Source organism: Vulpes lagopus, chromosome 8, assembly GCF_018345385.1.
Source record: "Vulpes lagopus strain Blue_001 chromosome 8, ASM1834538v1, whole genome shotgun sequence".
In the NCBI taxonomy this organism is placed as follows: Eukaryota; Metazoa; Chordata; class Mammalia; order Carnivora; family Canidae; genus Vulpes; species Vulpes lagopus.
The window spans coordinates 88578828-88593324 of NC_054831.1; the positions used below are offsets into that span (position 1 = coordinate 88578828).

Consider the following 14497-nt stretch of genomic DNA (forward strand, 5'->3'; position numbering starts at 1 on the left):
CTGAGCTTTCTCCCTTCAGTGCACTTGACTTTCAGGTACTCATGATGCAGCCCATCCTGTGTGCCTCTCACTTCTTGTAAGACATGGTTGTGGAAACGTGTGTGTGTATGTGTGTATATGTGTTCAGGTGCTGTGCTACTCCTCCAGGCTGAGCTGGCATTAACCCTTGGGTACTGTGCTTGCTTGCAGGAGAGCCTTCGAGGTGGTCACCCTCCCACTGCGACTGCTGCTGCAAGAATGCCACAGGGGACAAGGAAGGGGAGAGTGGCACATCTTGCAACGACCTCTCCACCTCCAGCTGTGACAGCCAGTCTGAGGCCAGCTCTCCCCAGGAGACGGTCATCTGTGGGCCTGTGACACGCCAGACCAACATCCAGACTCTGGACCGTCCCATCAAGAAGGGCCCTGTGCAGCTGATCCAACAGTCTGAGATGCGACGGAAAAGTGACCTGCTCCGGACTCTGACTTCGGGCTCCAGGGAGTCGAACATGAGCAGCAAAAAAAAAGCTGTTAAGGAAAAGCTCTCAATTGAGGAGGAGCTGGAGAAATGCATCCAGGATTTCCTAAAGATCAAAATCCCAGATCGGTTCCCTGAGAGAAAACATCCTTGGCAATCTGAACTTTTGCGGAAGTATCATCTATAGGGGAGGGCCAGGGTGGGAGAGGAATGAATCATGTCACCATTTGGAAATAAACCTCCTAACGAAATTCGTATTTGAAAAGGAAAGTAACAACTAACAATACGTTTGTTAGAACACAGTAGCCCATTGATATACTACTGCCTATTTACCTAGTTCACCTTAACATTTGAATCCACAGGGTAGATTTCTTTCCAGATGTGGAATGATAAGAAAATCTCTTTTTGGTTCCTTGTTTGTTTGTTTGTTAACTGGGTACCATGTGCTGAGTATCGTATGTATAATGAGAGCCAGCTACAGAAGAGTAGCTGAGAGGCTTTGGGAGTCCTTTATCCCAAACTGGGTTTTTCTCTCATCTTCTACCTCCCTCCTTTGAATGAGAATATGGTAGAAAGAGATCTGGCCCAATGGGATATGCTTGGGTTTTTTAATTTTCCTTTTCCCTTTGTTTATGGGGTTAGGGGGGAAATGGCAGATTTATATGACTTTTCACTGAAATCTATTATGTGCCAGTTTATATCGACGCTGTATGCATGAGTATTTGTGCGACACAAGCACAACGATGTCTGTACATACACACAGTGCACATGTCCCCAGGGCCTGGGCATCCGAAGGGCAACACCCCTGCTCCCAGCAGCAGTTTCTTAGACTACTTTAGACAGATGAGCCTCTGCTCCTTTCTTAAAACCCTTCCGGGATGATTTCCCAGCCTCTATTGGCAACACTTTCCAACATCGGGTAACCCTGGTCATCAACAAGTTGTCTTCCTTATTTTGAAATTAACACCCTCAGGCTCCATTTTACAGTTTTGCTCTTCCTCTGCACTAGGAGAGGGTGAGAAGACCTAGTAAAACATTCTTTGTATTAAAGAAACAAACATTCGTATCCACAAAAATTATGACTCAGTGACCCCACGCTCAGCCTTCTCTACCCTGAGCTGAGTTACCTTCCTTCCCTCAATGTTTTCAGAGTCCTTACTGCCCATGTTTTAATGGTGTGGCCTTTTCATGTGATCCATATTCAGTTCTCCACATCCCTGTGTAGTTGAAGAAGTAAGAACAACACACAGTACTTGAATAAGGCTCCAGCTTTCTGTTTGTTTCTTTAAGAGGGAATTGTATTCCACACACCGCCTAATAATTTCTCATGACTTTTTAAAACTACAGCACTGCGTTGTTACTTTCTTGTAGCCAGTTTTGTCTGTGGGGTTCTGGGATTTGGCTGTGCCTATGCTGGGATTTGGCTGTCATTTCCCCAGTGTCTGTGAACAACCCAACTAGATAACTAAAGCTTCAGAGTTAAGGTTTTGGCTTTCTAAAGTGTCTTTCTTAAATACATCTTTGACCTGTATAGACACAGCCAAAAAGAAGCTGTTACTAGCCATCTATCCATATGACTGTATTTTATTAATGTACCAACAGCTCTTTCATAGGCTTGTGGTAAATGAAGATTAAAAGACCAGTCTTTATTTTCAGCATTCTTCTTGCATTTCAGTGGGAACTTAAAAAATAATTTGTCAATCATTATCTGTGTGCCAAGCACGCCTAGTTTTTTTTATTATTATTATTATTGTGTGTGTGTGTATGTGTATATGTATCACAGGTAATAAAGGCAATTGGATGATGTCTGTAGGAGGGAAAAATAATGAACAATTGCTTTCTCTTGAAATATATTGTTGACACACATTTATTATGTCAGAGGTTCTCTCTTGATTCCTATTATCAGTGCCCATTAGTACATGGGTATCTTCCTGAATTTTTGTGATTCTTGCCCTCACATCTGGGCAACAGACTCAGCCAATTTTTTCTTGTCCTGAGGCTCAAATGAAATTTAAAGTTCTACTTAAGTGGAAAAGAAAGTTCATCTGTGGAGTTGAGTTGTCAAGAGAATCATCATTTAGGAATTTAAGTGACTCTTTTATGAATTAATCCATTAGCAGGCATTTGTTCTTAGCTAAGCATAGTTTTGTAAAGCCCTACCAATATGTCTTCATTTCTTTCAGTGTGTCTTAATACTTCATCTTTCTATTAATAGAGGATCCTGCCAAAAAAAAAAAAATCACAAAATTTAATGGTCAAGAAGAAGTTGAATAGAAATTAAATATCTTCAAACTCACTTAAGCCAGATGATGCCTGTGGCTCTGTTGGAGTTTGGCATCATCTCCAACTTCCTTAAGTTTCAGACCTAACTCTAATGGCATTAAGATAGAGCTACACCAGTAAGAACTAGAGAAGGAGGAAGATGTCGATCAACTCACTGCTTCCACTGCCTGCTTTACACAGGAGAGCAAACAATGCAAAGACAATGTTCATGGCATACTTTTCTGTCCCTTGACCTGTCGTGAACTTTTTTTCTGCTTTGGTACTTCTTATGCCTCCTTGTGAGCAAAGCAAGTGGTAGAAAATCTGATTAAAACAATAATAGCATTTTTAATATGGGCCAGCTCTAGACCAACACCCACTCCAGATATTCCAAAGAGCTAAGACAACAGCAAGGTGTTTATTTGTGTGGCTGTTAGTATAAAGATGAATACAGACCTACTCAGTGAAAAGCTCTGAGGAGGCACCAAGTCAATGGAAACCTTCGGTCCTACTTTGAGTAAAGTTATCAAGTGAGGTCTAGGTGGCTTGCCACACTGGGAATGATTTAATGGTAAGTGAGTTATAAGAGTAAATGCTCTAGTGACCCCGATTCACACCTGCTTCCCCAAATTTAAAAGTTTTCAGAACTCTTAGTTCACTTCTGGACAGGACAACGTATGTGGTTCCCTTCTTGAATATTGGTTATGATGAGGGTCATAATTTGCTGATGTGAAGAAACTAAAAGCATCAGATGGACCAAATGAATGAGGAGACATATGTGTAGAATTCTAACTTAGGTTTCCTCCTGCAATCTTGCAATGCTAAACTCCAGTGACCTTGGGGAGGTTATGGTCTACAGGTATGTGGATCTCCTGGAGTCAGGAATATATTTCTGGAGTCCTCCTACCCATTGAGCTTTCCTGTTCAGCAGGAAAGGGGAAGACAGGAAAATAAAACCGTGAGGTCACTGTGGTGGTGTGCTCACCCTCCCCCACCAGGAGAACACTGCACTGAGGTATGGTTATAAACAGCCAAATGAAGTGGCTTCCCCAATACGCAGTGGTGTTATGCTCTGTGATTATAGGCAGTTGTCTTACTGGAAATGCATGTGTGGTAAATTAAAATAAAAGGGGAACAATGCACAAATCATTTGTTCCCTTCGCTCTTTATTCCCCCATAGCTCCATTTACTCCCACCTGATTCACTTTAGGGAGACACATTTATTAAAAGAAAACAAATGGAATTCTTCTTTTTTCAGGTGCTCCTGTTTGATTCAGAGGCACCTTTATTCTAGGGACAGATGTGTGCTCTTCATGGTGGATCTTCTTGTCAACTCTTGGTCCTTCTGGATTATTTTGCTTCTCTGGCCTTTAGATTCCCCTCTGATTGTCCTTTGTCTCTGCCAAGCAAAACATGTTCCACTGAGAAAAAAAAAAAAAAAAAAAGGCATGTATGGTGTCTTGCAAAATTACTTGACACCAGCTCCCATAATGGGAGCCAAACGTTGATTCTCAGACATTTTCCTTTGTTGTACTTTTAACCTTCCAACTTTGTATTTACCATAGTGATTTAACCCAGAGCACTTGAGTGCTGGTATTTTCTGCCACTAGATATCATGTTGTAAAATGTGACTAACCTTGGTCTTCCTAGATGATCTTTGAGTTAATAAGAGTCTTTCTGTGGACTTTTAGGAAGAGTTCTTTGTCATCCCCACTTGATATAGCAATTTTCATAGGAAAAATGAAGAGAGTTATTTTTTTCCCCTGGTGACTCTGTGGCAGATACATGTTTTTGCCAATTTGCATGCTTATCGGTTTAGCATGGACCATTTCTCTCTTTAATGTCTTGGTATTGTTGGCAACTTGCAATCTTGATGGCCCACTGTTTCAATTTATTTACTTTCTTTTATATTGTCAAAATAACACAATAGAGAAGGAATCAGAATGAGAATTCTGTATTCTGAGTTAAAATGGAGTTAGATGTCACTTGTACAAGAGTGTACAATGATTAATATCTGCAGAGAAATTAGACCAAATGAAACCTGCTGGAATGGGTTTGATTGATATTGCCTTCATCTCTCTGGTTTTAGATGAAATGGTTATTGCTCTCCACCCCTGCTGAAAGAAAAGAGTCTTAAACTTTAATAATCACCATGTTGTGATGCGACCACAGAGCTTATATGTTTGAAATGTCTATATTTCTCATCTTGCAACATACATTAGAATGGAGATTCTTTTCCTAGTGACCCCCACTGCAAACTTTTTAGCAGTGTTTTTCAATACTCAGCATGCACAAAAACCATTTGTAGCACTTGTAAAAATGCAGATCCCTTTATCCTGGTCCCAGAGAGTCAGTCAGAAACATTGAGCAGGGCCAAGGAATCTGCATTTTAGTCCAACATCCTTCATGATTTTGATGAGATGATCTATGGACCTTCTTTTAAGAAATCCTGTTCTTGAGGAGTTGGCTGTACAGAGGTCCACATCTTTTCACTTCCTTTCACTTTCCTTCCCCTACAAAGAAGTCAAAACTTGCATTATTTTTTTTAAGAGGAAAGGCCCAAAAAAGAGTATTCCAGGACCAGGGCAGAGTAGATTCCATTACTCCTTTGCCCTTTCATCTGCCTGTCAACCACCTCTCCATTTTGTGTGTATTTGTGTGTTCGATTTTTGTTTTATTTTTTTTTTCCCAAACTGAAAGCCTGCATCAATATAGTTTTTACTCTGGATACTCTGGGTAGATGGGAACACATCTCTGAGTGAGCTGTATCCTTATGATACCCATCAAGGAAGAAAAACAAATGAACTTTCCCAGGCGGAGTTGTTCATTCCCATGCCTGTGCAGCGTGAATCAGAGGAACTGGAGAATGATCCATAATTTAATGGTGGTGTGTATGGCCCCAAAGGTGGTTCCACTAACTGCATGTACAAACACCACCAAAATGAATATTGAATGATTAGTGAACTTACTGCATTTCACCTATAAAATCCTGAGTCATTGGATTGCTAAATTTGTCCAATCTGACTCATGCAGGATTATGAAACTCTCAAATAGTTGAAGATCCTGAACTCCAATATTAACTAAAAACTGCAAGCAAAACCCATGAGGGAAAATAAATAGAAAGAAAGGGTGAATTCAAAATAGTGGCCATATTTCATACATAGTGACAAGAAGGAGATGAAGTTCTACATGTTTCCACTCACTGACCAGAAAGGAAGGCCATATTGTGATTATTCAGATAGAAACAATTTTGGAGAGTTTCAATGATCCAGTTGGTTCTACCCCTATAATAGAGTAACTGGACAGGTTAATCAAATTCCCATATGGTAAGAGAAATGGAGAATGAGTGGCTTAAATACATGCTTGTGGTGATCCTTGGTGAATATTTAAGTAAAGACAACTGTCACAGGAAAATGAAGAATGGCTAATGAAACTAATAAACTTGAATTGCTAATTAAGAGTATTTGGCCAGGATTTTTTTTAATGTTAAATTTGATTTAGCTTGCTTCTCCCCCCCCCCCCCACTTCCCAAGTGAGATCCCTTTATTGTCCCAACTTCCTAACCTTTAAAAAATGTTCCTCCTGTTTGTGAACAAACTGTGTTTATTGGGTAAAGAATTTTTAGTTCCTAGACTGTCATCCTTGCTTTATTTAGGGAATTTACTTTGAAAAAGCTAAAGAAAAATGTGCCCTGGCCCTGCAACTCTCAAGGGGTTTGTTCTGGGCCAAGGGGTGGTGATTTTCCTGTTAATCAGGCTTCTAAAAGCGTTTATATGCCAACTGGGAGATTTAGTCTCTCCTTTTTCCAGAAACCTCTTCCATCTTGTCACTTTATTCTTAGAATTGACCTTTAGTTAATTTAACTGCATTTGCACGATAAAAATCAACATTGCTTTCAGACCCTGCTGCTGCTGGTTGGCTTCATCCATCACAAATGGACGTAGGATTGATGCACAAGAAAGTAGTGGAGAAGAGTTGCTTTATACTTGCGCCTCTTGTGTGAGGGTGTGTGAATGTGTACATACACACTTGTGCAATTTCTAGATCGATGTTGCATCAGTTGCCAATGTCCATGGTAACCCTATCTCAATATGTGGAAAAAGTCTGGTTACAAAGCTTCACAGCTTTTAAATTCAGCACAATAGCTTGTCTTTACTATGGGTGTCAATGCTTGACAAGGTTGAATAAAGCTGGTCTCCTCGTGTGAGATTCAAGCATTACAGATTTCTGAGCAAAAAATCAAACTCATTTTTATTTATATAGTCACTAGTGGCAGTGGCATTTACTCAAAAAAAATTGAAAAGGAAAGAAAAGAAAAAGAATGCATGAAAGCTTAAATATACATAGAATTCACAGTGATCACTAACAGTTTTTCTCAGTTGCAGCCCGTGGTCAGTGGTTTATTCTTGTATGTGAGAGACAGAACCAATTTCAGGAAACGCTCATCTCTGACTTGTGTGGGTTATGTGTACTTAGGGCAGTGGCTCTCACCCAGGAATGATTTTTGTGCCCCAGGGGGACTTTTGGCAATATTTGGAGACATGTTTGATTGTCCTGACTTCTGAGGTGCTAACTGGCATCCAATGGGTAAAGATCAGAGATGTTGCTAAACATCCCAGAATGCAGAAGACCCCTCACAACAAATAATTATACAGCCTGAAATGTCAATAGCGCTGAGGTTGGGTTGGCTCTAATTTTCCATTTTTTTACCATGTAGAGAAAGACATCTGGGGCAGAGCTAGAAGGAAATAGCACAATAGTAATTAGTAGCACCTTAGATGAGTAGAGTTTATTTGGGATTATATACAGTTGTCCTTTATACAGATGTGGATGCTGAGATTTAGAGAGAAATGGGTCCCATTTTCCATGGTTTCAGTAGTGATGGGGAAGGTGTGTGATCTGAGTTTCAGTCTTCTATGGCAGTCGCTTTCTGCCTCAGAAAAACAATACCTTTGATGAAGTCATCAACCGTGTAACAACTACATGTGTTTGGTGGAAAGTGCTTTGGGAGCATTTTCCATTCATGTAACACAATTAGGGATGCTTTTCAAGCTGAGCAACAGGTGCTCTTAGAAATAAAACAGAAGAAGGGAAAAAAAGTGCTGAGAACAGGCCAAGAATTTTGTCATCTTGAACCGCTCACTGTGTACTTTGTTTCTTAAGGTTGAAACTCCCCTCACTAAAGAGGACACTTAGATCTTGGAAAATATTATTGTCAGACTCACACAGGTGGTCCCAATGCCCTTGTTTTCAAAGATGTGATGAGTCTAAGCATAAACTCTGACTACTGAGCCTTATTATATCATTTGTATATACTGACTTCATTAGGACACAGAACATGTGGGTGTCTTATATATTTGACATTTTTCTTTTAACATCATACTGATACTCCAGTGATGGAATCAAGGTCAGAACATTCTATCCTCATTTCATACAAGGGAAACTGGGACCCAGAGACTTAAAGTCATTCATTCATTTGTTCATGCATGTATTTGATGGGCATTTGTTGAGTGCCTACCATGTACAGGCCACTGTCATGAGCATTATAATCTACTAGGGAATCAAATTTGTGATACAGAACTTGAATTCAGATTATCCAAATTCTAGACTAACATTATTTTTCTATGTAATTCTGATCCACGTTCTAGATTTCTAATTTAATTATTAAGTTATAAATAATGTATATTAAGGAGTGTGTGCACTTAAGAAATATGTGCCAGGAACTGTAATAAATGATTCACATGCCTCATCTCATTTAATCCTATAACAACCCAATGAAGTAAGCCTTGTTACTGTCCTCTTTTTACAGAGGTCAGTGTAACTAGACAGGGGCAGAGCCAGATTTTCATGTTGGTTTATTGGACTCCAAGTCTGATGGCTTAACCACCTCATTATATAATGTCTTGTCTCTGTTCTCTGGATTTCACCTGTTTCTGGTTTCTTCTATTCTAACCAAAAGATAGCCAGGAAGAATCCAGCCTGACACACTTCCAGAAAGTCATTAGCTATTTTTAATTATAAATTCCATTATACACACATTTCCCTAGGAGATAAAGGAAAGGCACACTTGGAGGCATACTTTTGCCTACCGTAGACTGCACTTTATGACACCAGCCCTATCAAAGGGTTAGTTACAGAACAAATGCCATGTGAATACTGTACCTTTGTGTACACCTAAAGGGTGTGTTCACATCCAAAGTAGCAAGATAAATTCCATGTTAGAACAATGGCACCTACACCTGCTTGCTGTGCTGTTTATAGGTTACCAGGGCAGAGTTCATGAGAGATTAAATAGGTGTCTGTGCACGCATGTGTGTATACATGCATGTATGTACTATTTTCACCTTTGGGCCTTTTAAACAAAATCAGTTTTTGTTCAAGAAAGGTCAGAAATCCAGCCATGGTTTCCTGCCCCCCAGCATACTATCATCACTATTCCAAGTTGAAAAAGGAGAAGCAACAACAGAAAAGAGACTGCATTGAGATGTGTGTGTGTGTGTGTGTGTGTGTGTGTGTGAAGAATGTATGCCCATGTACATTGTGTATGTGTGTTTATATATAAATTTTATGTATATATGTATATATGTGTGTACATGTATCTAAATGTATATATATCTATATCTATACATATGTATACACACATAAGCATATCTCATAGTTTGAAACTCGGATTTTGAGTTTAAGGGATTATTATTATTATTTATAATGGGTTTCATAGATAGTTTAATATAGTTCTGTTTTCCAAAATTCTCTCCCACTATGAGTGTATATATTTACGGTACAGAAAATATGATTAGAATACTTTGGTTTAACATCTATAGATACAAAATCAAACAAAAGTGCATTTAAAGAAAGCCAAACTTGTAAACACTGGCTTTCTTATTTCAACCATTTGTTAGAATTTCAAAGTATGTGTTTTCAAACATCATCATTTAAAAAAAATTAAAGAAAGTAAAAACCCCAAAGAACAAAAAACAAAACAAAAAACCCACCAGGTGAATATGACAATGTTTAAGAAGAAAAGAATAAGAAAATATAAGTCTGTGAAAGCACATATTCTGTGGTTATTATGCTAATGGTAGTTCACCTACTGTTGTTTGATTTATTCTTAACTACTGATTTCACTTCATCTTTAATGGGGTGGCTCCTGTGGCCATAAACACTTTGTAGGTGGAGCTAATTATCTGTTTAATTATTTTAAAGCTATAGTAAAAAATGTATAATATGCACACTGTAAATATATACTAAAGCTTAAGGGCACGTTGTAATAAAAACCAAACACTTTCTAGGCTCCTGCAAATAACCCTGTAAGCCTGTTCATACAGACACCAAAATAGCTGCCCAAAGAAGGAACAACATGCAGTTAAATGAAAGACAATGTTGCTTATGTTTTGGCATCCTATAGACATAATGGCCAAGTGACTAAAATTGGGGTTCTCTGAAGAATATGGTAAGTTATACTTTCATTCATAACCATGTGCTTTCCATACTTTGGAGAATGTGAAACTTGTTTTTAGTCAACCTATGCAAACAGAGCTTCCCTGGTGCTCCTTGGGATCAGTTTGTATGCACACAAATCCACACCCTCAGAAGCAGTCTGACTCCAAGCCCTGTCCCTGGGGTTCAGATTCCTTCTCCCAGAACCTTCTCCCAGGAACCTATCCGGTTTGCTCATACAATCAGAAGTGTTTGCAAAAATAATTGAGTATGGTCATTTATTTTTTCCGTAGGGTCCTTGCAAATGTGGTCTTAAAAGCATATGAAAGAAAATAAATTTTATAGTGAGTAGATGCTCTAATTAGGTTGAGGAACACTGAAGAAGGATTGGTTGTTTTTCCCAAAAATTTTGGAGCAGACAGGGGAAGTTTTATTTACCTCATCCCTGGCTCCAAGTTCCCGTCACTTTCTCTCATTTATTTATTTTTAATTCCAAAGGAGAATGTTGAATCCAAAGTTTGCTTAAAATTCTGGTTAATGTATAAAAGGACAGACTAGTGTGTTTTTGTAAATCATGAAGGGTGGAGAAATGGGGGTGCTAAAACTCCTGATTACCCTGTTTCTGATCCAAGGAAATGGATTCATGAATTCCTGGAGTGGTATCCTTCTTAAAACATAGGAGCACATACCTAGGGACTTGGATTTCAGAGAGTCTGGTTGAAAGCTGTTAATGGGATCTGCGGTAAATGGGTCACCATTTAGAATAGTGATGGAGTCTAGCTCGCTTCCCTTAGAAGACCTTACTCTGTAAAATCAAGAATCTTTGTGTTGGCTGAAGGAATTGAACTCATGATCTCATTTGAATTCCTGTTCCTCTCATCTTTCAGAACCAGCAGAGCACTGGGTTGAACCTAACAAAATAATTTGTCAAAATTATATGAACATGTTTAAATATTATCAGCACTACCCTCGACATTTATAAAAATAAAGACCCGATTCATGAGGTTACCTGGAGATCCCCAAACACAGTTTGCCAGGGATTATCAAGCTCCTCTTTTATCCGTTGCTGATGCTTTGAATGTGCTGGTCAACACAGAGGAGTCTGAATTTTGCTGGTACTAACATCAAGTGGTGATCTACTGGGGCCTTGTTCATGTTCCTTTCTCCTGACCTCATTCAAGTGCTTGATGACTTGGGTCAGTTTGTTGCACACTGATGTATACCAAGTGACACCCACTGAAATTACCTCTTCTCCTTTCCAATACAGTTCGCTTGTACATAAGTGTAATGTCAAATTGTTTACAGGTTCTTTTTGTGTATAATTGTGATAGCAGATTTAGCTCAAACTTTAAAGGAATCTGTTTACTGAATGGTGTTAAAATGGATGTGCTTATTACAGTATAAACATCATTAATTATGGACTCACACGAATGCATGTCTACATGTCGTCAATTTCCAGCAGCTCGGTTAATCCAGCAAAAAGTCTGCGGTCTGTGAATAGCAAATATACATAAACTACTGTGATTCTAATAACTCAGTAACTGTTTTTACCTTGGTATGTAACACTGTAGATTTTAGCCTGCTGTATTATTTTCTTACCTATTTGTTTGGAGGAGACAGACGTAAAAGATAGTATACTAATTGTCCCAATGGAATTGCACACCATTTTGGCGACCATTGGTCCACCTAGAAGGCAACTGCCTATTGATGGAACAATGGCCCTAGGCAACATATAAATATATACATACATATCTATGTATGCAATATCTAAATGCTAATTACTACCATCTATTTTCACTGCCAATGGAAACTACTATTTTCTTTGGAATCATTGATGATATAAAAAATTAATTTGCTATTATCTGCTTTCATATTCTGTTTAGTTCATCTAGTATGGTAAATGATACAGGTGCAGTATCAGTATTGTAAAATTGTGTGGTGAAGACTACAAAAAGTCATACTGTGGATATATTTTAAAAGGCAGACCAGAAACTATATTTCAGATTCTTGTGTGAATATAATTACAGAAATAGCAACTATTTTTTATGTGTTTCCATAAATGACTCCATTTCATATACATTGTAACTTAGCACCAATCATAATAAATCATTTGGTAACATTTAGTTGTTATATATATGTCTATTTTCAGTAGACATAAGAGACTGATGATTCAACATCATTTCATGTTAACTCAAGAATTTTAGATGGAAGGTAATCACCATTGCAATTAGTCTATTTCTGGTTTGTTGTGGCAGCTTGCTGGATTGGAGTACAAGAAAGGAGACAGTGACTAGTTATTTAAAATTCTTAGAATGAGATTTCAACCAGTGGAGACCTTGCCTCTTCTCTTACTGGGTGGCTTCCCATTATTTATCAAGCCTCTTTAACCTCAGTTTCCTTACCAGTATATAGGGAACAAAAGTAATAGATACTTCCTAAGGCTAGTGTGAGAATTAAATCAGATAATACAAGTAAGGCCTTTAACACAGTCTCTAGTATGTTACATACCTACTTAATAATCCCTATCCCATTCTTATTCCTATTATCCAAAATGCATATTTTAAAGAGGAGTTTGCCTTCAACACTCTGAATATCTGTATATATTTCTTCTTTATTCCTCTTCAGCCTTTTATGGTTTTGCCTATAGAGCTAAGTATTCAGTATGCTTTTTAATCAAAAGGGAAAATTATACAGAGGGAAAAAAAGAGAATTCTACAACTTGGAGGGGCTTTAGAAATGATTTTGCCTTTTGCTGTTAGGAAGGGTATTCACCAGAACACTTGTCCCATGATATGTGCTGAAAAAAGGAAGGGAATTGGATGATGTAGAGTTTGGGGAATATAACTTTCTACACACCCCACTTAGTAATTTTAAAATATTCTTCATCATATTTAAAGCCCTGGTAGTTATGTAGTAAAGGAACTTTCAAATGTTATTTAACCCAGAATCTTCCAAATTTCTCTCACCAAGGATGCTACTATTACTGCCTGGAGCAGTATGGCTTCTGTCTTTAGTTAGCTTTCTCTCAGGAAAGAAATTCAGTCAAGAGACTAGAAAGTGAGCAAGCAGGGTTTACAGAGTACACTCACAAGATGGGGGAGCGGTGAGTGGGCAGCTTGAGAGTCAATGCCCCAACAGAAAACATCCGAGGGTTTTAGTTGTTACCTGGGAAGTGGAATATTCATTACTTGGGGCAGGAAGCAGCTTTTCACACCCTTCTTCCTAATTTGATCAGGGGTTTCCTGTCATGGCTTGGGCCATCTTGGTCTGTGTGGTTTGATCCAGCTCCTTATGAAGTGCTGCCAGGACAGGCCTTTGTTTGACCTTCCCGATAGCTAGCCTTGGGGGAAGCCTCCTTCTTGTGGTGGTGTGTCTGTGTGAAGTTCTTTTGTCTTGTTACCTAGCATCCCTTAAGAAAGCCCACCCAGAGGGGGTGGGCCAAACTACAATGCTGCTGTAGCTTCTGTGGCTTCTGTATTGGAATTCCCTTGGCCACCTGGACAGGGTATGCCCAACACCTGCCCCCCTCCTCCCCTTTCCTGTGGGACCCAGGCCTCACACAACTATCTAACTGCCTCCCACACTTTGACTTTTGAGGTACACAGTTTGGGAAATGCTAATTTAGCCCATGTCCTCTTTGTATGGCAGGGAAATCTGCACCCCAGAGAGGGGAAGGAATGTGATGGAGGCGGGGTGGTCATGGGTCTAGAACCCCATCTATGGCCTCAAGCTGGGACATTCCTCCTAAATCACTCTCATGAGGTAACTTACAAAAGCAATGGAGTTACTCTGAAAAACTTCTAAATTCACAGCATCCATCCTGCACAGACCCAAAGTAAAGAGTCACATGAGGTATCAAAAGTGAAGCAGCAGAAAGATGAGATTTCAGTGTCCAGGAATCTTTCCTTAGACTCAGTCACCTGCCAGATGGCTTGTGGCAGGCCCAGGGTCTGCCTGGACCGCCCATACTACCGTTGTAGATCATTGTTGCTACAACACAGACGTCCCTTAACGCAGCAGAGGGCTAAGAGCTTAGATAGACCAAAGTAGTGCAGGAGTTTGGAGGGGATTTTCCCATGAATTCTCTCTCTCTCTCTCTCTCTTAATTTTTTTTTTTATTATTTTAGTAAACTCTACCCACAACATGGGCTTTGAACTCAAAACCCCGACATTAAGAGTCACATACTCTACTGACTGAGACAGCTCAGCACCACCCACCCCCCTGCACACAAATTATTATATAAGATGTTGTGAACTTCCCTCCAAAAAACTTAAGAATGCCCCTGTATTGAGAAATTGTAAAGTCAAAGACCCATCACTACTCCAGAAATTGCTTAAGTA

At 39.2% G+C, this 14497-nt stretch overlaps 1 protein-coding gene across 4 annotated transcripts in view; it reads left to right on the plus strand.

Moving 5' to 3' along the window:
- The window catches only part of KCTD16 (potassium channel tetramerization domain containing 16), a 255053-nt gene extending 242778 nt beyond the window's left edge, over positions 1-12275 (plus strand). For all 4 annotated transcript variants that reach the window (XM_041767246.1, XM_041767247.1, XM_041767248.1 and 1 more), the window contains one exon: positions 190-12275. In XM_041767246.1, coding sequence (XP_041623180.1) covers positions 190-644 — 455 coding nt within the window. In that variant the 3' untranslated portion in view covers positions 645-12275. The remainder of the gene's footprint in view (positions 1-189) is intronic.
- The last annotated feature ends 2222 nt before the right edge of the window (positions 12276-14497 follow it).